General features: G+C 45.0%; 1 protein-coding gene and 1 non-coding gene across 4 annotated transcripts in view; both read left to right on the top strand.

Moving 5' to 3' along the window:
* Catsper3 (cation channel sperm associated 3) overlaps positions 1-23,094 on the top strand; it is a 42,525-nt gene extending 19,431 nt beyond the window's left edge. The window contains exons 3-8 of one of the 3 annotated variants that reach the window (XM_021238608.2): positions 5,949-6,188; positions 10,035-10,217; positions 10,918-11,058; positions 11,428-11,541; positions 12,592-12,619; positions 13,719-23,094. In XM_021238608.2, coding sequence (XP_021094267.1) covers positions 5,949-6,188; positions 10,035-10,217; positions 10,918-11,058; positions 11,428-11,541; positions 12,592-12,619; positions 13,719-13,762 — 750 coding nt within the window. In that variant the 3' untranslated portion in view covers positions 13,763-23,094. Of the gene's footprint in view, positions 1-5,948; positions 6,189-10,034; positions 10,218-10,917; positions 11,059-11,427; positions 11,542-12,591; positions 12,753-13,718 lie in introns of all 3 variants that reach the window. The other 2 variants (XM_004836218.3, XM_021238600.2) reach the window with 2 other exon arrangements.
* On the top strand, positions 3,027-3,133 carry LOC147822926 (U6 spliceosomal RNA). The gene has a single exon (XR_015444911.1). It is a non-coding gene; the product is annotated as a U6 spliceosomal RNA (small nuclear RNA).
* Positions 23,095-24,335: the final 1,241 nt, after the last annotated feature.

The raw sequence follows: 24,335 nt of genomic DNA, 5'->3' as shown, positions 1-24,335 counted from the left end.
TCACTGGTAGACAGAGTGGACAGACAGAGCTCAGATACATGTTGATTAATCCCAGCAATGCAGCTGTATATTTATGGCTGGGTAGTGGATAATCCCAGCAAGCCTGCACCTTTAGTTCCACGAAGTTCAGGCTGGTTTCTGGCTATGAGGCTGGAACTTGATTTGTTCAGCCTGCCACACTCCATGTGCCTCCTGCCAGCTTGAACTTGGCTTCTTAACCTTCTGCCTATGTGAACACAGTTCCACGTCATCTTGACACTGGGAGCTGCTAGATGGAGGCAGCCTACAGCTGCTCTGAGTTCTAAACTCAGTTGGCCTCTCTCCAAGATGGCTACTGGCCAATTGTCATCTCCTAGAGGATGTCTGAACCTGAATAACCCACCAGTGACTGCAGTCCACTGCAACCACTGCTCCATTCCACTAGTGCATTTCTCCATGGAGGCCTCTGGGTTCACCAGTAGTCACTACACATCTGCAGGTTTTAGCTGCTTCTCCCATGCAGTGAGTCAGGGTTCAGGGAGAAAGTGCCACTTGCCATCTCCTTCTTCTTGAGGTCTCTCTCTTCACTCTCCCCATGAGCTTCAGATCCTTGCTGGGTCCCCAGGACCCACTTCCCTCCTTCTGTTCCTCATGTTGCTATATTCCAGTGTCTGGACACCAAATCCTGAAGAGTGTGTCTCTCTGCTGTTCACCACTCTGCCATCTTCCTGAAAGTGTGGTTAATTGACTTTTGGACAAGGATGGCAAACCATTCAGTAGAGAAAGAATACCCTCCAACAATTAATTGTCAGGACAACTTGATAGGTACATGCAAAACAGTGAAGTACACAAATGAACTTACAGTGGACCTACAATACAAATGTAAGAGCTAAATATCTTATAAGAAAACACAGGGATTAATCTTCATGACCTTGAGTTTGGAAAAGATACTTAGATATGACACTAAAAGCACTGCAAGGAAAAAGTAAATTGCAAATATTTTAAATTTTAATGAAATTCACATCTAAAAACACTTCCAAGAAAATGAAAAAAAATACACTGAATGAATGAAAATATTTACAGATCATGTATCTGATAAAGGATTAATATTCAGAATGTATAAAGGACCCCCACAACCTAAAAATAACAGCAGCAACAACAAAACAAGTCAGGTTAAAAAGGGACAAAAGACTTGAGTAGACATTTCTCTAAAGAAGATATTACAAATGGCCAGTAAGCATATGAAGATATTTTTTGATATTACCAGTCATTAGGAAAATGCAAATCAAAACCACAAATGATATACATTGTCACACTTACTAGGATAACTATTCTAGAACAACAGAGTGAAGATTCCAACAGAATGGAAAATAATTTTGCCAGCTACTCCTCAGACAAAGGACTAAGAGCTAGAATATATAAAAACTTCAAAAAATGTGACCCCCCCCAAATTTAAAGACCCAATCAAAAACTGAACATCTGAAATTAATAGATACTTCTCAAATGAAGAAATGCAATTGGTCAGTAAATACATGAAAAAATGTTCAACATTGATGGTCATTCAAAAAAATGCAGTTTAAAACAATATTAAAATTCCATCTCACCCCAGAAAGAATGCCTATCATCAAGAAATCAACCAATAAAAAAATTCTGCCAAAGTTGTGGGGGAAAAAAGAAAGGAACCCTTCTTCATTGTTGGTGGGAATGTAAACTGATATAACCACTATGGAAATCAGTAGGGAGATTTCTCAAAAAACTGAAAATAGAAATTCCATTTGATCAAGTTCTTCCCCTTCTAGGTATTTTCCAAAAAGAGTTGAACACATTATATCACAGAGATGTGTGCATAACCATGTTTATAGCAGCACAATTCATAATAACTAAATCTTAAAAACAGCATATATGTCCATCAACAGATGAATAGAGAAAATGTAGTATTTATGCTCAATGGAGTACTACTCTGCCATAAAGAAGGATAAACTTGCATTTGTAGGAGAATGGATGTACCTTGACCATAATGTTAAGTGAAGTAAATCAGACATATCAGTTTAAACATCACATGGTTTCTTTTATATGAAAAACTTCATATATAAAGCATGAAATAAAAGACAGATAATAGGAAAAAAGAGAGAAAAAAGTTATTATATTCTAAGTATGTTGGTTTTTAGTTTTACTCCAATATGGCTTGAGAGCTTACTTTGCAGAATTTCCATTTCTTTGGATATATTAAGGTCTTTTTTGTGGCTGTGAATATGGTCTATTGGGTGAATATTTCTCATGATTTTGAAAGGACTATTTACTCTGCAGAGTTTGCATACAGTATAATGCTCCACTTGAGGCATGATGTTGCTGATTTTAACTGTACCATTGCCAGATTTTTCTACCTTCTTTAACTGAGGGAGGTGTTTTGAAGTTTTCAGTAATATTTATGCATCTGTGATTTTTCTTTGTTTCATGTTTTTGCCTTATGTAGTTAGGTGCTTTGTTTAGTGTAATATGTATTAAGAAATACTAGTTTTTGTTAGAGAACTGCCTTTTATATCATTATGTAATCACTGTAATCCTTGTTTAGTTTGAAGTACAAATTGAATAGTGTCAAATTAATATAGTTTCAGCATGTTTTGTTGAATCAGTACTAGACTAGTATGTCTGTTTGGATAACTTTCTACTGTATTTTTATGCTTACCTTACATTTGCTATATTTCAAAAATATTTGTATATCTTTTAATTGATAAATAAAAAGTTTTTTAAAACTCAGAAAATATGTTTGTGAAAATATAGTGAAATCAGAACCCATGTGCATTGTTTATGGGAACATAAAATGGTTCAATCATTGTGGAAATAAGTTGGAAGTTCCTCAAAAAATTAAACATAAAACTATATCATATGATCCAGCAGATACTCTTGGATATATATCCAAATGAATGGAAAACAGGGACTCAAATAGACACTTATACATCCATGTTCATAGCAGCATTCTGCACAAAGGCAAAATGTAGAAGCCATGAGAATGCCCATCAACAGATTAATGGGTAACTAAAATATGGGTGCTTGCTTCAGCAGTGTATACACTAAAATAGTAATGATACAGAGAAGAGTAGCATGGCCCCTGCATGAGGATGATACACAAATTCATAAAGCAGTCCATATTTTTTTTTTGTACCGGGGATCGAACACGGGTCCTTGTGCTTGTGCAGCAGGCAGCCGAAACCACTGAGCTAAATCCCTGGCCCAAGCATTCCATATTTTAAAATAGAATTTGAGGAGATTAAAAATTCTGTTGAAAGTATGGGTAGCAGAAGTGACAAATATAACAGTCTAAGAACTAGATAACAGGGCCAGGGATTTAGCTCAGCGGTTCTGTCGCTTGCCTTGCAAGTGCAAGGACCTGAGTTCAACCCCTCGTACCAAAAAAAAGAACTAGATAACAGAGCTGTTGAAGGTGACCAGATACCTTATAGACAATGAGAGAATATGAAAAATGAAAATGAAAAATGGATCCAGCAGCTACTAGATGATGCAAAGAAGACAAGATTAATTAGAATCAGTGAAAGATCAGAAGATAGCATAAATGAAATAAAAGCCTGTTTACTGAAATAATGGCCCAAAACTTTCAAAATAATGATAAAAGAATTTAGCACACAAATAAATGTGGCATATAAAATTCCAAATAGCCACGATCAGAAGAAACCTCTCCATCACACATCATAATCAAAATCTTGGAAGTTCAACCCAAGAACAGAATTTTAAAAGTGGTTAGAGAGAAGCAGTGACTCACTTATAAAGGAAAATTCATTAGAATTACAGCAGATTTCTGAACACAAACCTTAAAGGCCAAGAGATCTTGGAGTGCAGTGCTTCAACCCCTAAAAGAAAATACTTTCCAACCCAGGCTGACATATCCTGCAAAACTATCTTTCAAAACTGATGGAGAAGCAGGGCATGATGGTGCATGCTTGTAATCCCAGCACTTGGGAGGCTGAGGCAGGAGAATCGCCAAGAGTTTGAGGCCACCCTGGGCTCCATACTGAGTTCAAGGTAAGTCTAAACTACATAGCAAGACTCTGTCTCAAAAAAAAATAGAGAAATAAGATACTTTTATGATAAAGAGCACCTAAAGAAATTTGTAACCATGAAACCAGCACTCCAAAACATTTTCAAGGATACCCTACAAAGAGACCATGACAAAACTACCCGGGACTAACCATGACAAAAGCACTAATAGAATGAATACATCAGGTAGGGTGAGCAGGTAAATATAAGGGAAAGATAGGGAATCAACAAAGGGAAAATAAAGCAATGCCAGGAATAAGTCAATACCTGCCTGAGAGTAATGACTCTCAATGTGAATTATCTCAATTCCCCAATCAAAAGAGACAGACTGAGAGAATGGATCAAGAAACAAAATCCTTGCCTGCCTTACAGCATGAGGCCCTGAGTTCAATCCCTGGTACCACAAAAAAAAAAAGAAAGAAAGAAAAAGAAAGAAAAAAAAAGAAAAAGAAACAGAATCCAGTGGTATGCTGTATACAAGAAATACATTTAACTCAAAAAGAAACTTGTAGACTAAAAAGCAAAGGATGGAAAACAATATTCCATGTAACAAGAACCTGAAAAAAAGGAGGTATACTATCTTATATTTACACAAAGTGGACTTCAAACCAAAACTGATCAAAAGAGGCAAAGAAAGTCACTCCACATTGGTTAAGGGAACAATTCAACAGGAAGAGATAGCAATTATTAACATATATGCACCAAACAACAATGCACTCAACTTCGTAAAACAAGTACTACTGGACATAAAAGATCAGATAAACATAGTGTGGAACCCCAGTACCCTACTGTCACAAATAGATCAGCTAGAGAAAGCAATCAAAAAAGAAATATCAGAGGGCTGGGGATTTAGCTCAGTAGTTCTGCCACCTGCTTCACAAGTGCAAGGTCCTGAGTTCCATCCCTAGTACCAAAAAAAAAAAAAAAAGAAAAAGAAAAAGAAAAAACAATACCAGAGTTGAACAAAACCTTTGAACAAATGGACTTAATAGAGGAATGACTATGGTTCAAATGGTATAAAAGTGAAAAAAATGAGCAGAATAGTTTTGAGAAACAGATGGCTTTAGTTAATTGATTTAAGCATGCATGATTAAGTTATTATATTAAATGTAAGTAGATATTTACATATTTTATGTATATTCCTAAATGTTTGTGTGTCCAGGACACTCTTGGGACCTTTACTGGGGAAACCTTATACTTGAGTTGCCTAACATGTTGAATACTGACTGGGGCCTGTGTGCCCATTCTTTCAGTCAGCCTGGGTTCAAGCCTTGCCCCAGATTTAGAGACATAGGTAGGGAAGGTGAGAGAAGTTAGGCACACAGAGAGTCCCCAGTGTACCAGGGACTATGCCTCAGTTTCTCAGCATTCGAGTAACTGTGTAAGTCAGCTTTCTGTCACTTTGATAAAATTCCTAAGACAATCAGTTGGAAGGAAGAAAATTTATTTTGACACACAGTTTCAGAGGTTCCAGTTCCTGGTCACTGATAGCCATCACTGTCGGCCTGTAGGCAGAACATTATGGTGAGAGGTACGTGGAAAAGCAGATCTGCTCAGATAGGGACCCAGAGAGGAAGGGACTGGAAAAAGATATATGCTTCAAATACATGCCCTGGTGATCTGACTCCTCCAACTAGGTCCCACCTCCTCACAGCCTATTCAGCAAATGAACTCATCAATGGCTTAGTCTATTTAATGAAGTTAGAGCCCTAGTATCTAATTACTTCCAAAAGCCCATCAGCTGGCAACCAAGCTTTCAACACAATGAGCCTTTTGAGGGACATTTTGGATTCCAACCATAACAGTAGTTTAGGAGCTACCCTTGCCTACATCTGATTGGGTGGCCCAGGCAGAGGGCCAGGACTACAAGGTTCTGCATTTTGGTCTGACCTCTCCAAACCTTGCCACTCCTGCAGATCTCAGAGATGGTTTTTGTGGCCATCTACACCTCTGAATTCTCCATGAAGGTCTATGTGGACCCTATCAACTACTGGAAGGATGGCTATAACCTGCTGGATGTGGTCATTATCATCATTATTTTCATCCCCTATGTGCTCCATGAGGTCAAGGGTAAACACTTCCGGTACCTCAACATCACTGATGGCATACAGTCCCTGCGCATCCTCAAACTTATCACCTATAGCCAAGCCATCAGAGTGAGTGGCCTGGGGGTGCCATGGTGCTGGGAGGGAAGGCCATAAAGCCCACTTGCCCGGGAAATGATGTTTGACTGCTATCTTTCTGTCAGTGAGTCCTACTGTGTGACAGGTTGATCCATATTGGTATTATCTCAACCAATCTTAAAACAATGGTAAGAAAGACATTATTACTCCATTTTACAGATGACTTAATTGAGGCCCAAGGTCACTTAGCAGTTAAATGTCAAGGCTGAGATTTGAAAGGTGTGTCTGACGGCAGAGGCCATCAGAACTTTTTCTCTCTCCCTGCTGCAGCATAATTGATGTCTAATGGTCCAGATCGCTTGTACTACATTCCTGGAAGTCTCCAGCTTTTGGGTGGCCTTGGCCATTCACTGCTTCTCCTAGTAGCTAATAGTTTGCTGCTCCTCTCTGTGGGAACAATTTCCTCACTTTGTTAAGGTAGCCCTGGAAGTACTGCTCCTACTGAGAAGTCTTCCTGGGTTGTTGAGGTCACAAACTCACCATCCTTGCCTTGGCTCAGAAGGTTCCAGAGCAAGACTCAGAGCTGACCCATTCTCAGCCAGGCCCATAGGTATGTATCCTGGACATAGTGTGTTTGCCCTGACCACTGTTATCCAAGAAGGGGCTGGTCTGGGCCTGTTTGTCCAGTCAGGGTGTGTTGCATGTTCTGTTGCTATCACCCCTAGCTCCAGTCCTGGAAATGTGAGAGAACCCCCAACTCCTGCTGCCACATACTCACAGTTACTCATTTCTTGCTGTCATGCAAATATTTGCGATTTCCTTGTCTTTCACAGTGTCCTAGCTTCTTCCCCTCTCTCCAGAGTAACTAGCCTCTCTGAGGTTAACAACATTCTCCTTGTCACCAAATCCAGTGACTATTTCCAGGTGACAGCAGGATGGGGTAGGGGAGGAAGTGGCAAGCCTGGGAGCAGAGATGTCAAGGTAGGAGAGAGAGTCAAAAGCTGGAAGTTTCTGCTTGCTCAGAAGCAGGGACTTTGCCCGTAAAGGGAGGGGGTCCAAGGACAAAGCAGAGTCCCCCTCCCCTATCTGAGGTGAGTGAGAGATTGGCAGCCTCTCTGGAGAAGGGACTTTCAGGTGAGGCCAGCAGAGAGGATACCATGGAATGAAGGTGCTGGACCCGTGGGAATCGTATGAGGAAAGGGGAAATGGTCTCTGGCCTAGGGGAGAGGAAGTCCAGAGCAGCTCAGGGAGGAGGAAAACAGGAAGGACTGGTGTCAGGAAGCGTTTCATCTTGGAAGGAATGTGTAGTGACCCTGCTTGGTACCACATGAGGCTGGGGACACTAACTGCCTCCCAAGGACACCAGTCTTGGCTGTGTTGTGGTAGCCTGGGTAGAAGGCAAAGGCCAGAAGGTGCCTGGGGCTGAGGCCCTGGCAGACAGACCATCCCTCTAGTCCTGAGAATCTTAGAGCTGTATCCCAGAGCAAGCCAGGACTTCTTGGTGACTTGAAGCTTCTGCCTAGCCTTTGGTCCTTATAGACAGAGACCTATGAACAAGTAGACACAATATGTATATAAACTTGTGTCCTAGGTTTGGTCTCAGAGGTTTTTTTTTATCACTAAGCAGAACCTTGTATCCTAAAGTGGTTCCCTGGGGATCACCAGCTGCCCTGGCTCTGGCTTTTCTATAGCCTTTGGGATGTCATGGGTCCTTGAGTCCCCAGGGACACAGAAGTGACCCTGGATTACATGCTCTGTGTGCACTGGCCTTGCTTTCTGGACAAGGGGAACTAGAGCTGCCAAAGACAGGGCCTGACACCTCTGTGCTGATTTGTGTTCATGGAAGTCTAAAGGAGCCCTAACAGAGCTGCAATCTCAGGCCCAGTGCTGGCATTCTGGCACATTCTTGGCTCTTGACCCCTGATTCATGAAAATGACACCCTGACTTCCACTAATAGCAATAAACCTGCTCCACAAGGAAACAGTACTTTGCTTTGGACATAGAGAAGTTCTGTTAGCCAGACACATACTATTAGCTGGGGCCACACTGCTTCTGTTCATCTATGTTCATCCTGGCCACAACCTTCAATGCTGGACTGTGAACACCAGCCTCCACCGCCTCCCTGGCTCCTCTTCTGTGGCCCCATCATTTTCCATAGGGGCTGTTTAGGAGGGTTTCCTCAGAGACCTGACCCTGGCCCCTTGGCATGTTTTGAGGTCCTTTTCCATTCCCAGAATGCCCCAGGGCCGAGAGGAGAGGCCAAAGGGGATGAACTAGGTGCTGGGAATTGCTTCTTCAAAGCATTTGGGAATTTAAAACTAGGCATCTACTTGGGGCCAGGCTGTAGATCTTGAAAGACCAGTATTTCTCTAGAGAAGGAGCTCCTGGCCAATGGGGGTCTGGACAGCCATCTTCTGGAACTGGTTTTCTGCACCTTTCTGAACTGTGCACTAATGGAACCTCCCTATGTGTGCTTGGAGAACCATGAACATCTGTGAGGACCCTACAGGCAAATGTGACCTCTCTCCCACTGCCACTCTCAAGGCTGCTCAGCTATGACCTCAGGTAGTACTGGCCCATGGGCTGGTCTGGAGTTGGGAGAGAGACCCAGCCCAACCTGCCCCCATCCCATCTGTATGTGCTTCAGGCTCTAACCTTGGCCTATACTCTTTCAGTTTGTGCAGACCTGAAATGAAAACTGTATCCCAATGCAGCTTTTCTCATGAGAGCTTACTGATTTAGTTTGACTAGTTCTTTCGAGAAAAGTTCTGTCTCTGTCTAGCAGGGAGAGAGGCTTTTTTTTTTTTTTTAACATCTCAGCTTTTCGAATTAATCTGAAAACAGATTAACTGATTTTCTTCCCCCAGGGGGATGAAGAAGGCATGGACATGCCTTCACCCCTGCAGGAAGCTGTCAAACCAGTCCACACATAGGGGAGCCTGGTCCTTTGGGGTTGTCCTATCTCCTGGAGTACCCAAACTATCCAGATTTTACTGTCTTGTGTCCAGACCCAAGTACCTGCTTTCTTAGTGCTAAGCTAGGAAAGTCTTGTTGTACTTAGGGTCACCAGTGGTTGGAGGTGGTGATGTGGGGCAAAGGGCTTGGGAACTAGTACCAGCTCTGCCATTGTTTTGTGGTATAACCTTGGCCCAGAGAGTTTGCTCTTCTGAGCCTCTGATCCCTCATCCTAGAAAACTGATAATCCCTACCTACCCTGAAGTTATACCTGTGAACTCATGCTGGGAAGGAGAACGTGTGGAGCCTCTACTGCATGCCAGACTTCAGGGCATGTGAATGAAAGAGGAGCTGTGCACTGTGGTCCCCTGGACTGGGTAACAAACAGGGGAGATGGGACAATTGTCCATTTCATGGGGGAAGACTGAGACCACAAGATGGGGACCTGCCTGCAAAGGTTGGGCCCAGGAGAAATGGGGAGCCACAGTTCTCTTGCCCTCTCCATTCTCACTCTCAGGGTGGCTCACCTCTTCCTCCTGCAAGGAGCATTCGGGGCTGGACCTCATCTGAGAAGTAGGATCAGGACATCCTGGGATGACCACAGTGCCAGGCTAGGTTCAAGCAGAGTAGTTGGTGATATTAAGAGGGATGCCACTCAGACCTGAGATGGTGTGGTCCATCTGGCCACAGGTAGCTGAGGGTGGATGCCAAACAGTAGTAAACCTCTGTTAGGTTGATGCAACCCTCAGCCTAGGTAGAGTTCTGATTCACTTCATTGATTCATTCAACTGACTCTTATATACCATGTGCCAGGTATGGCACCAAATGCTAAGGACAGCTGTGAACTGGGCAGATTGGACTTCTGTCTACTAAGCCCACTCAGCTAGGTACCCTGGCCTAGCTGTAATTTCCCTGCCTTGCAGACACTCATCACCGCCATGGGGCAGATAGTCTACATCGTGGCCTCTGTGCTCATCTTGTTCTTCATCCTGCTGTACATCTTCGCTATTTTGGGCTTCTACCTGTTTGGAGTTCTAGAGAGGGGTGACATGAATAACTGGGGGAGCCTGGATACTATTTTCTTCACCCTCTTCAGCTTGGCCACGGTACTGTGTTTGGGAAGAGTAGGGAAGGCAGGGATCTTCAGAAGGGACTGCCTGGGTGGTATGAACGTGTGGACATGTTGGGCCTCATGGGGCCTTACCCATGTTCATGTACTTAAATGTGCTGGGGGAAGTTGGGGGCTGGTGTCCTAGCACTAGTCAGAGGCTAGTGACCTGAAGAGGGATTCATCTCTCTCACTAATCTTATGATTCCTTAGACCATTTTCATATGTACCACAGAGTCATAAAACCTGTCAATGTGGATTAAGTTTAAGTTGTAAATGAAATCCCCATCACATAGCCTTTTTAGAAACAGGATATCACAAATCACCCATAATAAGCATGATATAGACGCAAGTCTAGACTCTGTTGGACTCTATAAAAGGGACTACATAGTGAGACCCTGTCTCTAAAAAAAATAATAATAATAATAAGTGGGCTCTTTTCAAAGTTGGGCTTGGCATGAGGCAGTGTCCTTTCAGGGAAAATGGGAGGCCTTAAGAGAAGAGACCTCAGAGTATGTTCTGACCCAACAATGCCCTTGCATTTCTAGGTCACCACAGACTGGGGAGATGTTGAAAGGCTGGTGTAGAGGTGGAGATAATCTAGTCCTCAGTGGGGCTGGGGGTCCCCTAGCATAGGTAAGACAGAATTCTACTCAGCTAGGCTTTGGCACTCAGTATACCCTACTCTGCCTGACCAGGTTGAAGGCTGGACAGATATGCAGACGCAGTTGGAAAAGCACAATTTTATTGTGAGCCGAGCATTCACCATCATTTTCATCTTGCTTGCCTCCTTCATATTCCTCAGTGTGTTCGTGGGTGTGATAATCATGCCAACCGAGGTAAGGCTGTGCTTGCAAGGAGAGGGGATCAGATCAGATATTGTAGGTGGTGGTGAGGACCAGGTTTCTGGGAGAACTCAGAGATGTCTTTCCCTCCTGAAGTGGAATGGAGGTGGTGAGACAGCCCCTTCCTGAACAAACCCAACCATTCTCCCTGAGTGCATGCATTTGTCTTGCCTCATGATGGTGGCTGATGAGACTCCATCATGGAGCTAAGGTACTGTAGTAGCTTGAGTTAGGGGCTGGCCCTGTGTGGTGTGTACCCTCCTGCTGAGGGCCCATGCAGCAGGGCAAGGTGAGGCAGGAAGAAAGACCAGAGAGGGGAGAGTATGCATTGAGAGCCTGCCCCTGACCTCCACCTTTGATTAGGTCTCCCTCAAGAAGTTTGAGCAAGACCTGATGCTAGAGAAGCACATGGAGGAGAAGATGCAGATGATCCTGAAGCAACAACAGGAGGAGATGAACAGGTGGATGCCGATACAGGTAGGTAACCCCACAGGCAGGCAATGTACAGATAAGTCAGGGCTTAAGGAATGGCCAGAGGAGGGGCCTTGAGGCCCAGGTAGAAAGCAGGTGGCTTTGGACATCTGTGGCCTTAGGTAAGTGAGATACTTTTCTCCCTATATCTTCCAAAGTCAACCTTTTCTTTCTATAGTTTTGTGTTTCTCTGAACTGTTAGAAGTGGTGAGTGCTGTGATTATAATGTCCCCTCTTTTGTGGGCAGAGGTCTACTATAGGGACCTTTGGACCAGGAAGTGTATGCTAGAGCTTTTTACTGAGGGCTAGCAGCGCCAGGCAGCACAGCCCCAGGTCACTGGGTGGATGAAGACAAAGTGGCTTTTGCAAGTGGCCCTCAACCTTCATTTTCTCACACTTCTAAAACTGCAGCAAAAGGCAGGCGTGGTGGTGCTCGCCTGTAATCCCAGCACTTGGGAGGCTGAGGCAAGAAGATTGCTGCAAGTTTGAGGTCAGCCTGGGACACATAATGAGTTCAAGGATAGCCTGAACTACATAGTGAGGCCCTGTCTCAAAACAAAAACAAATAAACAACAACAAAAAACAGAGCAAGAGTGAGCATACCAGGTGGGTTTTCTTCTAAGCATGATACAATTGTGCCAGCTGGGGTCCCGCTTTGCTTTTCTGCCTAAGTGCTCTTGGTCCACTGGATGCCTTTCAGGTTCTTCATCTGTTGTTATGGTCCTCTTTGGTCTCTTTTCTGAAGATATCTGCTTATCTAGATTGTGCCCAAAAGGTATCCAGGGCTGGAGGAGGCTACACTGGGCCACATTAAAACTCTCTCTGGTTCCTCTGTGTGCCCCTGACCTCTATCAGTGATGGTGGCTTATGAGGCTACCTCATCTACAAGGGTCCAGGCTCAGAGGGATAAGGATGACGTTGTGACTAAGCTTAAAACTCATCCTGAGGCCAGGGACAGGTCTCTGCCTGGGGCCCGTGGTAGAGGGTCCCCAGATCTCTGTGCAGCTTGGTTGTTATTTTTCTGTCATTGTTCTCTTTTTTTGCTTCCCTCTCTAGAAAACTGAAACTGTTGACAAAAATCTCAGTGAGTTGATGGAAAACTTAAAGAAGAGCCGGCGGGACACTGACCCCATGGTCTTGAGTGATTTTGCCACTAGCCTGCTCTTCATTGACATATACTTGTCCATTTTGGACAAACAGGACACCACTGTCAAACAGTCAGTCCCTGCCCCAGGGCTTCCTTGAAGTTGGGCTACGTTACAGGCCCCAGTAGGGTGAAGGGTTGTTGACTGATATGGGGGGTAGGTGGGTAGACCAAGGCCCTCCGGGTTGTGTGTGTGTGTGTGTGTGTGTGAAGAGTTCCATGTATGCACCATGTATGTATAGGCTGTGCTGCTATATGGACAGGCCTGTGGCTTGGGGGAATCTGTTCCCCCTGTCCCTCTCTCCCCCTGCTTGACTTTGTCAGATGCCGGCTCATTCAACCTGTCAAGTCCCTCATTCTCCAGGGGGCAGAGAAACTGTACTGCATGGCACATCAGAAGCTGAGACTGGCCTGATTCTGCCACTACCTTCCTGTGTGTCCTTAGGCAAATCTCTACCCCTTTCCCACCTGTCACACAAGGAGTTGGTGAGCTGAATAAATGACAACAATATATGTGAAGCACTGAGCTGGCCTGGCCCAGGGTTTGTGCTCAGAATAAGCTAGCTGGGGTTATAAATGGCCATTACTAAGCTGGAAGGATGTAAAAACCCAGCAGAGGGGCTCTGGGAACTAGGGAGCCAGTGGGCTCTTGATCAAGGACACACATAGTTAGCCTGGCTTCTCAATGAAAGCCCCCTAAGGGGTTTCAGAGACTGGGGATACTAAAAAGGAAGAGGCCAAGGAATGCCTACTTTTGGCCCAAGAGTGGGCAAAGCACTACCTGGGGACTTGCACATAGTTCCTGTTCTTATAGCCCAGTGGCTCCTCTCCAACTTATTGAATGAAGTGAAGTAACTTACTCGTGGAGGCCCCCGGCAGATTGGAAGACCTGGCCTGGTTCTGAACTACTTGTTTGTCCCTGACTGCGTTCGTGCCAGGTGTGATGAGTGTGGAGGTGGAAGTAGGTGATGAGTTCAGCTAGGTAGGCATAAAGCCCACCCCATTCTCAGATCCCCTGCCTTTCTTTTCTGCTTTCCAGGCTTCAAGAGCTGTACTGTAAGACTATGCATATGTTGGGCCTGATGCTCAAAGATTTACCCCAGAAGAAGAAGTCTGAATCCTTAGAAAAGATCGATGAGAAGTAGATGGGCAAGAGTGGGAGCACCCAAGGCCTGGTGTCTTTACAGGCTGTAACACTTACTATTAAATGCAGGATTTTGGAGCTGGCCTCTCTAGAGTTGCTGTGAATTTGGTACTTTCACCTTTGGGGGTTGGTCTGGATAGATACCCATGAAGTCCGATTCCCCAGAACCCCATGATGTAGCAGACCTAGGGAGTGGGGAAAGGAGGGTTAAGACTGGCCCTGGCCAGGAGCCACATGCAGGGACCACAGTGGCTCTAGCTTCCCTGGACCCAGCAGCAAGGGCCCATTGGATCCAGGAGGAGCTGCCTGAGGACCACAGGCAGAGAAAGAGCCCCATCAAAGAGGGCGACCTTGCTGATATGGGAGCCTCTGAGGGCTGATCTCTATGCGGGGCCCATCCCTGGCAGGGCTACAGCTCTGTATGCACTCACTGCTGTGCAGACTCCTTTGGAACCCTACTCTGATTTCTCCCAGGCTCACCCTGAGGTGTGACTGGCAGGAGTCTGTCATATGCACCTAGAGTTCAGCCTCGGTCACTGGCAATGTCAGGACAATTTGTACCTTGACCCAGAGGACGCCTTAGACTGCTTCCCTCCTGTGGCTAGTTAGGAGTCTTCACTTAAAGTGCAATTTTCTCCAACATTCTTATGGCCAAATGACCACCAGAGCTGCCAAGGCCCTGGCGTCACTTTGGCCCAGCCACATTAGAGCCATCTGAAGGTCCCAGTAAGGCAGAGCAGCTGGCACCCCTTGCCTCAGACTGGCTAGCTCAGAGCACTGGCAGTGCCTGTTCTTTTCTCATTTCTGGGTCATATGCCTGAGGTCTGTCCCCTTGGCAATGTCACCTCAGACAGAGGGTGGGTTCCGGGTAGAGCTAGGGAGGGGGACTGGCACCCACAGCTGGGTAAAGAAAGGCCCCAGACATACAATGAGTCAGATCAGCAAAAAATACATGGAGTAGACTGAGAGTGGCTGGAAAAAAGGGTCTTATGGTCAGGTCCTTGGGCTCCCAGCCTGGGGAACAGTACACTGAGGCAGGGACTGGCCAGGTAGGAAGGAACTTTCTTCATGGTTTTAGCCATGTATTTACTATCTGCTAAGCTGTGCTGGGTGCTGAGGGTTCAGTGACAAGAAAGCCATAGACCAGCCCTAGCTCACTTGGTACTCATAATTACATAGAGTCAGTACTCCAGCCAATGTCCCCAAGGAGGTGACAATTGTTTGAATGCAGAGAGCACCTTTCTTATAAGATATCTGAATCATTTCCGTTTGTTACTGTTCACATTGTCTGGGCCACAGTGAGAATGGGGGAAACATTTCCAAACAATTGCTTTTGAGTGTGAGATCCACTGCCATGCTATAGGATGCTCTCAGAGGGCACTGTGCCAGTGCCTGGGGGTGTCAGTTCCCTTTGTGGCAGGGAGAGAAGCTCAGGGCCATCTGCCTGAGGCTGACTCCAGACTAGAGCTTCCAAGGTATTCTGATGAGAGCAGCCCAGTAAGCAGGGCAGGCAGGGTGCAGGCAATGGCACCAGTTCAGGGCTGGAGTAAAGCAGATATTGTCAACTGCTCACACTAGGGATGCTAGAGAGCTCAGGGAACATTAAAACACACCTACCTGCTCCCACTGGGGACCCTGGGAATTTCCTTAGGCATCTAGAAGTGAATAAAAGATTTAAAAATTTGTCCCTGGTGGGCAAGGGAAAAGTACCATGGTTTTAATCAGAAACCTGAATTCCTTAATTGGGTGACTTTGGGCAAGGTGTCTGGTGGTTTTTTGTTAGTTAGTCTGTTTGTTTTTTGAGACAGGGTCTCTCTATGTAGCCCTGGCTGGCCTTGAACTGGTGGCAATCCTCCTGCCTCAGCCTCCCAAGTGTTAGGATTATAGGCATGTGTCACCACACCCAGCTGTGATTGACCTTTTGAAGCCTCAGATATTTCCTCTAAGGAATGGAATGATAAAACTGACCAGCTACAAGGATCAAACGGAATACATCTAAAGGTATGAGAAGGATGTTGTCAATTCATGATTGATACTTCCTGGCCATCAGCCTTGTACCTCTGTAAGGGACAACTGTGAAGGGCTGTGCTGATCAGGAACTAAGAAGGCCAACAGTAAGGTGGCAGAGAAGAAAGGCTAGAGCTGAGAGCAAAGCAGAGGTCATGGACCTGCAGAGGGAGTGTGAATGGGTCTCCAGATGGAGTGGGTTGAGAATGAACAGACAGCACATCACACCTGGAGACTTTGGTCCCAGGCTCAGTATGGTGGCCCTTAGCCACTGGGGTGCCGAGTGAGTAGGGAAGTCAACTCTAAGGGCATAAGAAGATTTTCAGAGAGCAGAAATTGGAAGGGAGTGACGTGCACAGGGCTGGCCCAGCACTGCCGGCAGAACCAATGGATATTTGGCATGAAGTCCCAAAGCAACATTCCCGTTTGGCTCTGTTAGCCTGCAGAACAAACACTGGCAGATTGGAATTCCTTCTTGGTCTGTCACCAACTCAAACAGACTTGGAGACCTTCAACTCATTTGCTTGGGGTAGAAGTAATTCTGCTTGCTCCAGCTTGGCTATGGAAAGCGGGAGCTCCTCCCTACTCCCCAGCCCTGGAACCCAGCAAAGCTGTCCCCAGTGGTGAGCTGATGGTTTAGAATTGCATGGGATGCAGGAGGCCTGACCCTGAATCTTCAGCTTGTGCTGAGTCCCTTCCTCAGCTCTTGTGGGAAAGACCCAGAATCAAAGGCTGGAAGCATTTGGAGAGTAATTTTCCTCTCTCCTCTCCTCTCCTCTCCTCTCCTCTCCTCTCCTCTCCTCTCCTCTGCTCTCCTTTTCCCCCCTTCTGCTTATTGATTCCACCAGTAGGGAGCAGTCCCTATAGTGTGGAAGACCAGACAGTGACTGAGACGCAAGTTCTTCCTTTATTCCAACAGCTCCTAGAAACCTGATTCTGAGATATTGGAACTGCACATCCTGATGTCCTCAAATTCTGATGAGCTAGGATTCTCCTAAACCAAACTGGCTTTCAGCAGGTCAGGTTTTGCCTTCAGTGGTGTCTCTACCTATTTCAGCCTCTGCCCTTGGCCCAATGTCCTGCTCCGTCTCCTGCAAGCTCTTGAGAGAGAAGATGGTTGGAATTCTTAACCAGCCTCCTCAGAAAGAAGAGGTGATTGTGGCTGATTCTAGTCACAAGATAGATGGAAGGAGATAAATGTGATGAAGCAGGATTTACCAACACACAAGTATCCCGCTCTTCCCCGAAGATAATTTTCTCTGAGCTTGGTCAGCCCTGTGCTGCCCCTTCCCTGGGTCTTGTGTTGGGTTTCTTTGAGGCTTTGTGTAACGCCACACTGGGAGAAGGGTGCAACACAGAGCTGGAGAGAGAGCCAGGTGTTCTTGCTTCTTCAGCTCTTGGATTTTCTTCCATGTTGGGGAATCAGGATAACAGGCAAGGCAGAGAGAAAGCTGAGAGGCCAGTAGCTTGATGAGTCTGCCCAAGAAGGATCTGGGACAAGAGAGGGGAGAAGGCGGTTAGAGCTGGGAGACGGGGACTCCTGGACAGTGGCTCTGACGCAGCTGGCCTGAAAGACCTGGGATAGAGAAAAGGGGGGAATCTTAAGCATCCTGTGGGCTAAGAATTGGATCTCTGTTGATATTTTCTGAGAAAGGTAAGTAATGGTTGAAAATATTTAAACATTACTTTCAGTTGCTTTACTGGACCTTTTAAAATGGATCATGAAAAATAGATTATACCATGTGAAGTCTAGATATTATTCAGGTTACATAAAAGGTCTTTCCTGGGTGCTGGGGGGTTGTGGCTGAGTAGCAAAGCATGTGCCTATCATGCACGAGGCCTGGGGTTCCATCCCCAGCACTCCCTCCACCCTTATATAACAGGGACCTCTCAGGCTAAAACTTTAAAATGTTAAAAGAGCTTTACAAACCATGCACTGAGGCCCTCACTGGACCAGAGGCCTTTAGGTGATAATATCTGAAAGGGTGGTTGGCAACAAATGTGACTGACTTTTTGCAAAATGAATCTTAAGTCTCCAAAAGGAAGTGTAGAAGAGGCCAGAAGGAGATGAAAGCCTGCTGTAAAATGGGGAACTGAGGATTGATTGTGGCCTGTGTAGGTTTGGCTGTGGGACAGTGGGGTTCTCACAACAGAGGCACCCCCTGACCTGCAGTGCAGTATCCTGGGAGTGCCACTGCTCCTGACTCCTTCCTTTCCCAGGGCAACTTTAATGCCTGTGATCAGGGCCTGAGGTAAAAGACCTCTGCAGAATTTGATGCTGGGCCAGAGGAGGAGGAGCCCAAGTAGAGGTCTGGCCAGGACTCCACAAGTACAGCCTATTCTCTTTATTGACCATGGAAATACCACCATCTGTTTTGCCAGCATTTCCGTTTACCATATGCTTTCATGTATATGATTTCAATTGCATTAACAACACTTAAACAGGTATTTTCATATTCCCACTAAACAGGTGGCAAAACTGAGGTTGAAAGAGGTGATGTAATAAACCCAAAGTTGATGAATAAAAGGGGAGGAAGCAGAATTCCCAACCAAGTATGTCTAGCTCTTTAGCCACTCTGCTATAATGCCAAGCAACACTCTCCTGAAGAACTGTTATCCCCTTTTTATAGGTGGGCAAGCTGGCACTCAGAGAGGCTAACAGGGCCAAGATCAGCACTAAAGGGCAGAGTCAATGTTTGAACGCAGGCCACACACGTACCCTTCTGTTCTGCTGGCTCGTAGCAAACTTGTTCTTTCTTGTTAAAGCTACTTCTTGAAGTTTAAAAATCAAGTCATGATTCCCTACTAAGCAGGGCCTAACTTTGGGAGGAGGAAGGTCAGTTGTGCAAATGGGCCTTGGTTGGTCAGTTTCTTGGCAGCTCCTCACTGCCTGGTTAAGGCTCTGAAGTTTGCTGGCCCTTTTAAGTGAGCCTTAAAAGACTGAGAAGATGGCAGGAAGCAATCAGTGTGTGCAGAAAGGGTGGTGACTGTGGTGCCTAATCAGGAAATTACAGCCTGGGCAAAGAGAGGGTTTGGCTTAGACACCACCTTTCCCTGGGCTTCTGTACAGCAGGCCCACATGGGAGGCTTGGCTGCAGCCAAGGGGATGAACCAATCCCTACACGCACCGACTGCCCATTGGTGCAGTGGGAGCTGTAGCACTTGGAGGGGCACTTTGGGAGGATCTTTTGCAAAGTAAGTGGATTTCTGTCTGACCCTAGAGCTAGTGGAAAAAGAGAGAAGGAATTGCCAGATGGGAAAAGCCGGTTGGAGAAGTGTACATAAATGGCGCCATCTGTATTTAAAAAAACAAAAAGGAGAAATAAAACCACACACATAAAGTGGCAGGAAAACTCCCCCACTGCCTTTGAGATAACAAAGATGATGGACAAAACCTATTCTGGTCTGGGTCTGGAGAATGTCCATATTTGGCAAAGCAAATATATGTGGCCTTGTCATAAGGCAACATAAATTAGATTTTTCATATACATTTCTAGGGTCTCAAAGTTCCACTTCTTAAAATTAAGGAGCCAAAGACAAGTACACAGAGATGCCTGGATTATGACGTTTATTGTGACTGGTTTTAATAGAAGTAAGACAAAAGAAAACAAGGAGTTACCTAAATGCTCATTGGTGACAGAAGAGGATGAATTGTTATAAATCCAAACATGTGGGCCAGGGACTTAGCTCAGTGGTTCTGCCGCCTACCTCGCAAGCGCAAGGACCCAAGTTTGAGCCCCAGTACCAAAAAAACCCCCAAAAAACCATACATGTGGTCATTAGAAGTAGTGATTTATTGATAAGAAGGGTTTATTGATATTTTATTGAATAAACAAAGTAGCTTCTAGAGCAACACATGATGTATGTGACTCACTGTTTACCGGTGAGTGAGCACAAGTGATATTGTGCATGTGGGCAGGCGTCTATACTAAGGGACATCTGGAAGGATAATCATGGAAATATTAACAGTGGTTTGGGTGTTCTTGACTTTTGGCCTCATATTTCACTGCAGTTTTTGAATTTTAAGAATGAATATGTACTTTATGATCAGGAAAAACAACACAATTTTCACTTAAAAAATGCTTAGAAGTATGTGTGTGTGTGTGTGCGCACACACACACATTGTATGTGCATCCCTACGGTAGACAGAAGAGCCACTGACACAGAGGCAAGAACTTGAAAAGGGTTTAAGGAGTTGTGAGAGGTGGTGAAGCAGCAGCTTACAGTTTTGGGGGAACTGTAGTTGGTTGGGGATAGACTGGGGCAAGATCCCAAGGGCCTTGGGCATTCAAGTGGGCAGTATGGATTTTAAGGGATAGGAAAGACTGTAAGCAAAGTGGTGACTTGGCCAGGTTTGATTCTTGCTGCCTGTCTAAAAGTGTCTGTATCTCTCTCACCTGGCATTTAAGGCTCCCCTGTATCTCCCAAGGCTCCCCTTTGCCTGGCTCAGACGTTATTCCTGCACATATTTACTTCTGCACACCCATCCCAATTTTGTCTGTCCCAGATTGCTCCCATTAGCCATGATTTCTGCTTTCTCACATTTTCACCCTTGAACTTTCCTACTTTACCTTAAATGAGACTTTAATTCCTCTACCAGTAGACATTTCTTCTCCTAGCATCAGTTGGGGATGGCAGTAGACTGGGTAATCATAGCCTAACAGCTGGATGCCAGTGACCAGCCTGACTGAGACATGCCACCTTTAGAATCTTGATGGAGGGAGGAGAATGTAGGCAGGAAAGAAACCCAGTGCTTATTTTGAACCTATTATGTTACAGACATGGTGGCAAACACTGGACATATCTTTTCACATTCATCCCTATTTTACAGATGTGAAAACTGAATCTCATGTTATATGGAGGTTCTGTTAGGCAGTGTCTAGATCCAAAGCTTGAGCTCATCACCTTGGTGATCTTCCTGTCTCTGGCCCTCAGCCCCTGGAGGCTGGCTGGGTGGGCCAGGGCAGGACCTTCCTGTGTCTTACTGCTCAGGGCACAGTGGAAATGCCAGAGGCTGGTGGAAGTCTAGGACTCAGGTGGCTTCAGAGAGAAGGTGGTTCCATCTCAGCCCAGTGGTAGCTCCTGGCCCCATGCAGGATGAAGGGGCAGCACCGCATCTCTGCTTTGGCCTTAGGAGTGCCACTGCACCCAAGGAATCAGAGAGATCTATCCCTGGCAGGGGGCACTGTGTGGGAGTCTGGTGGGGAGGGAGACTGTACATGTTGATCAAAGAAGAGCACCTATACTCAGAAATTCTCCAGAGCAGAAGATCAGGGAGATGATGAAGAAGAATTTTGTACATCTGAATCAATAGCCCCCTGGAAAGTCACATATATTGATTACCCCCAGGGTCTCTTCAAACCCTGGTACCAAATCCTAACAAGCAGGCAGGTGGGTCCAATGCCCAAACTTGGGCTTTGTGAAGGAAGGTCAGCCCAGGGGCAGAGCCCACCTCATGGGCTAGAATCTGGGTCTCTCGACTCCTCAAGGGACCTCCCTGTCCCTCTCAAGACCCAGCCTGTCCCTTCAGCAGCCTTGGCTTAGTGGGCATCTTTCCCTGAGGGCCTGGGAGAGTCTCTGGGTGAATGGGGGTGCTGAGTAGATTTCATCAGCCCCTCCCTGGGGCCTGGACCATGGGAGAGTGAAGATATTTTGGGAGGTGATGTCAAGCTCAGAAGAAGCCAGGTGTCACCATGAATTGCGTGTGGGTGCCCTCACAACAGCCTGTGACTCAATGTGAATGCCAGCTTGGGGGATAGAGGAAGGACCCTTGGCCATGCTGATGGGGTTGGGCACTTTTGTGTAAAATATCCTTTATTAAGTTGGGTGTGTGTGTGCCTGTGTGAGCATGTATGTGCACGAAAATGCCAGAGTCTGGGTGGGGATAAGTATCCATCTTTGTGTCCTGGAAGGTTCCCAGATAGGCCACAGATGGAACAGTCTAGGGAAATCCTTGTTGGTCCTTCCACAGTCTGGCAGGCAGCAGAATGGCCAGCTGCTCTGTGGCTACAATGTCCTAGAGAGTTTGCCAAATACTTTCTGAGAAGTCACTGGGACATTAAACTCTTGGTTCAATTAAATGGGTTAATAAGCTTTGTCTGATTTTGATGGCTAATAATAATATAATGTGATAATAGCAATAATGGTGCTATTAGCTGTGATTATGACACATGCCGCACTGTCCCAGGCGCATGTGGAGGTGCAGGACACATTCCCCATGCTCAGGCCTCATTTTCCACTCATAAAACCCCATTCTTCAAAGCTGTTCCAGTCCAACTCCCTATATCCATTTTCAGAACAAATTACCAACACTTAAAAAAAATTGGTCCATTTTGCATGAAAGCCAAGTCCAAATTACTGTTACTTTCCCCTTTATGTTTGAAATGTAAAAAAAGGGTAGGGGCAGGGAATGGAGAGGGACACAGGGGACAAGAGGGGGGAGAGGGAGAATGGTGTATGAATGAAGAGGAAAAGAGCCTTCTTGTTTCAGTAAAAAATGTATTTCTGGAATGATGTTTTAGTTTACTCAGGCAGAAAAATTTGAAATGGTGTGCTTATTAAATAGGCTAAGTAAGCATTACTATTTTTAATAGTGTAGTAAAACTTTGGTAATTTGGACCTTTTTAATAAAGATTCCATGATCATGCTGGCTTAAAGGCACGGTGTGTGTGTGTGTGTGTGTGTGTGTGCACGTGTGTGCATGTGTGCAAGGTAGGAGTGCAGCTGGGTTGCAGAGTTGGAGAAGGAATGGTGGAGGGGTGCACTATGGGACAAAGGGAGGGAGATGGACTCCTTCTTCAAAGAGCCCTTTCCAAACACTGAGCTCTCTTTGCTGAGCAATCCCATTGTTACAAATTTTTCTCCTATCTGAATAGTCTTATTGGCTCCTACTAGTTTGATCTCTGTTTTAAAAAGTGTATTTGAGGGCTGGGGATTTAGCTCAGTGGTTCCACCGCCTGCCTTGCAAGTGCAAGGTCCTGAGTTCGATCCCCAGTACCTAAATAAATAAATAAATAGTGTATTTGAAAACAAAAATTTCATTTCTGTAAGAATATATATAGGTTTACTTGACACCTATCACACTGGCCTCCCCAGCTGAGGCTAAATCCCAAGAAGCCAATGTATCCTGCACTGGTGATGGCTGATGAGGACAAGGGCACCGTGGGCAGAAGGCTACTTCCTGGATTTTGTATTTTTAAAATATAATGTTCATTGTTTTATTTTATCATTGTGAAAGTAATACATGCTAAGTGCAAAAGAAAAAAAAAACTTGGAAAGGGCAAATGAAAGAAAAAAACCTTCATTTTTCTCCTTCCAAAGGTAGCTGGTGTTAATCTTTTGTACGCACCCAGAAATTTCTCTAAGTATATAAAAGAACAAAAATGATACTGTGCCTATAGACTTTTGTAGCTCACCTTGCTTAGAGAAGCTCACTTTAAAATGCAGTGGCAAACCTATTATTTAACGTATGCTAAACTTATTGAGAAGAGCATCCATTCTGGATTGCTGTCCATGGTGGACACTCAGTAAAGACAGTGACCTTAATGGGTATCCACTGCTACACTGCATGAAGCATGGAGAACTGGGCTGAGGACCCTGTGGAAGTCAGCTGTTGTTAGGGCCCAAAGGGGCTGGTGGCTGGACAGGGCTGTCAGGAAAAGTTTGCCAACAAGCAGTGGGCTAGCTCTGGTAGTGGACTAGGCCCTGGGAGTCCTGTGGACCAGCCTCCAAATGCCTCTCTGGATAAGGCAGGGGCATAAACACAAATATGCCTTTTGAAAAAAATAGCGTAGTAAAATATACATAAAATTACTTTAATTCTTTTAATTTGTATTGTTCAATGGCATTAATTACATTCACATTGTCATGCAACAACTACCACCATCCATATCCAGAACTTTTTCATTTTTCCCAACTGATACTGTACCTAAGAAATAATAACTCCCCATTCCTCTTCCCTCATTCCCCAGCAGCCATGATTCTACTTCCTGTCTTTATGAATTTGCCTACTCTAGGTAGTTCATATAAGTGGAATCATAATTATTATTGTTCTTTTGTTCCTGGCTAATTTCATCTTACCATGTGTCATAGTTTCCTTCCTTTTTAAGGCTGAATAATATTCCATTATATGTATATACTTTATATACTTCATTTTGTTTATCCATTCACTTGTTTTTAGACACTTGAGTTGCTTCCACCTTTTGGCTATCATAATGAACATGTTTTGGCTATTGCTGTGGACATGGGATATCTCCTCAAATTCCTACTTTCATTTCTTTTAATTATATATCCAGAAATGGAATTGCTTGATCATATGGTAAATCTATGTTTACCTTTTAAAGGAATCATACCATTTTCCCTGGCAGCTGCACCATTTTATATTCCCATCAGGAACACACAAGGATTCTAAAACCCTCATATTCTCAATATTTATCATATCAATATTATCCATGCTCATGGGTATGAGATGATATCTCATGTGCTTTTTTTGAAATGCTATTTTTT

Source organism: Heterocephalus glaber, unplaced genomic scaffold, assembly GCF_053883595.1.
Source record: "Heterocephalus glaber isolate CG9 unplaced genomic scaffold, H.glaber_assembly_v1.0 deba00001606, whole genome shotgun sequence".
Lineage (NCBI taxonomy): Eukaryota > Metazoa > Chordata > Mammalia > Rodentia > Bathyergidae > Heterocephalus > Heterocephalus glaber.
The sequence above is the reverse complement of the archived record's forward strand: the minus strand, read 5'-3'. Positions and strand labels throughout refer to the sequence as shown.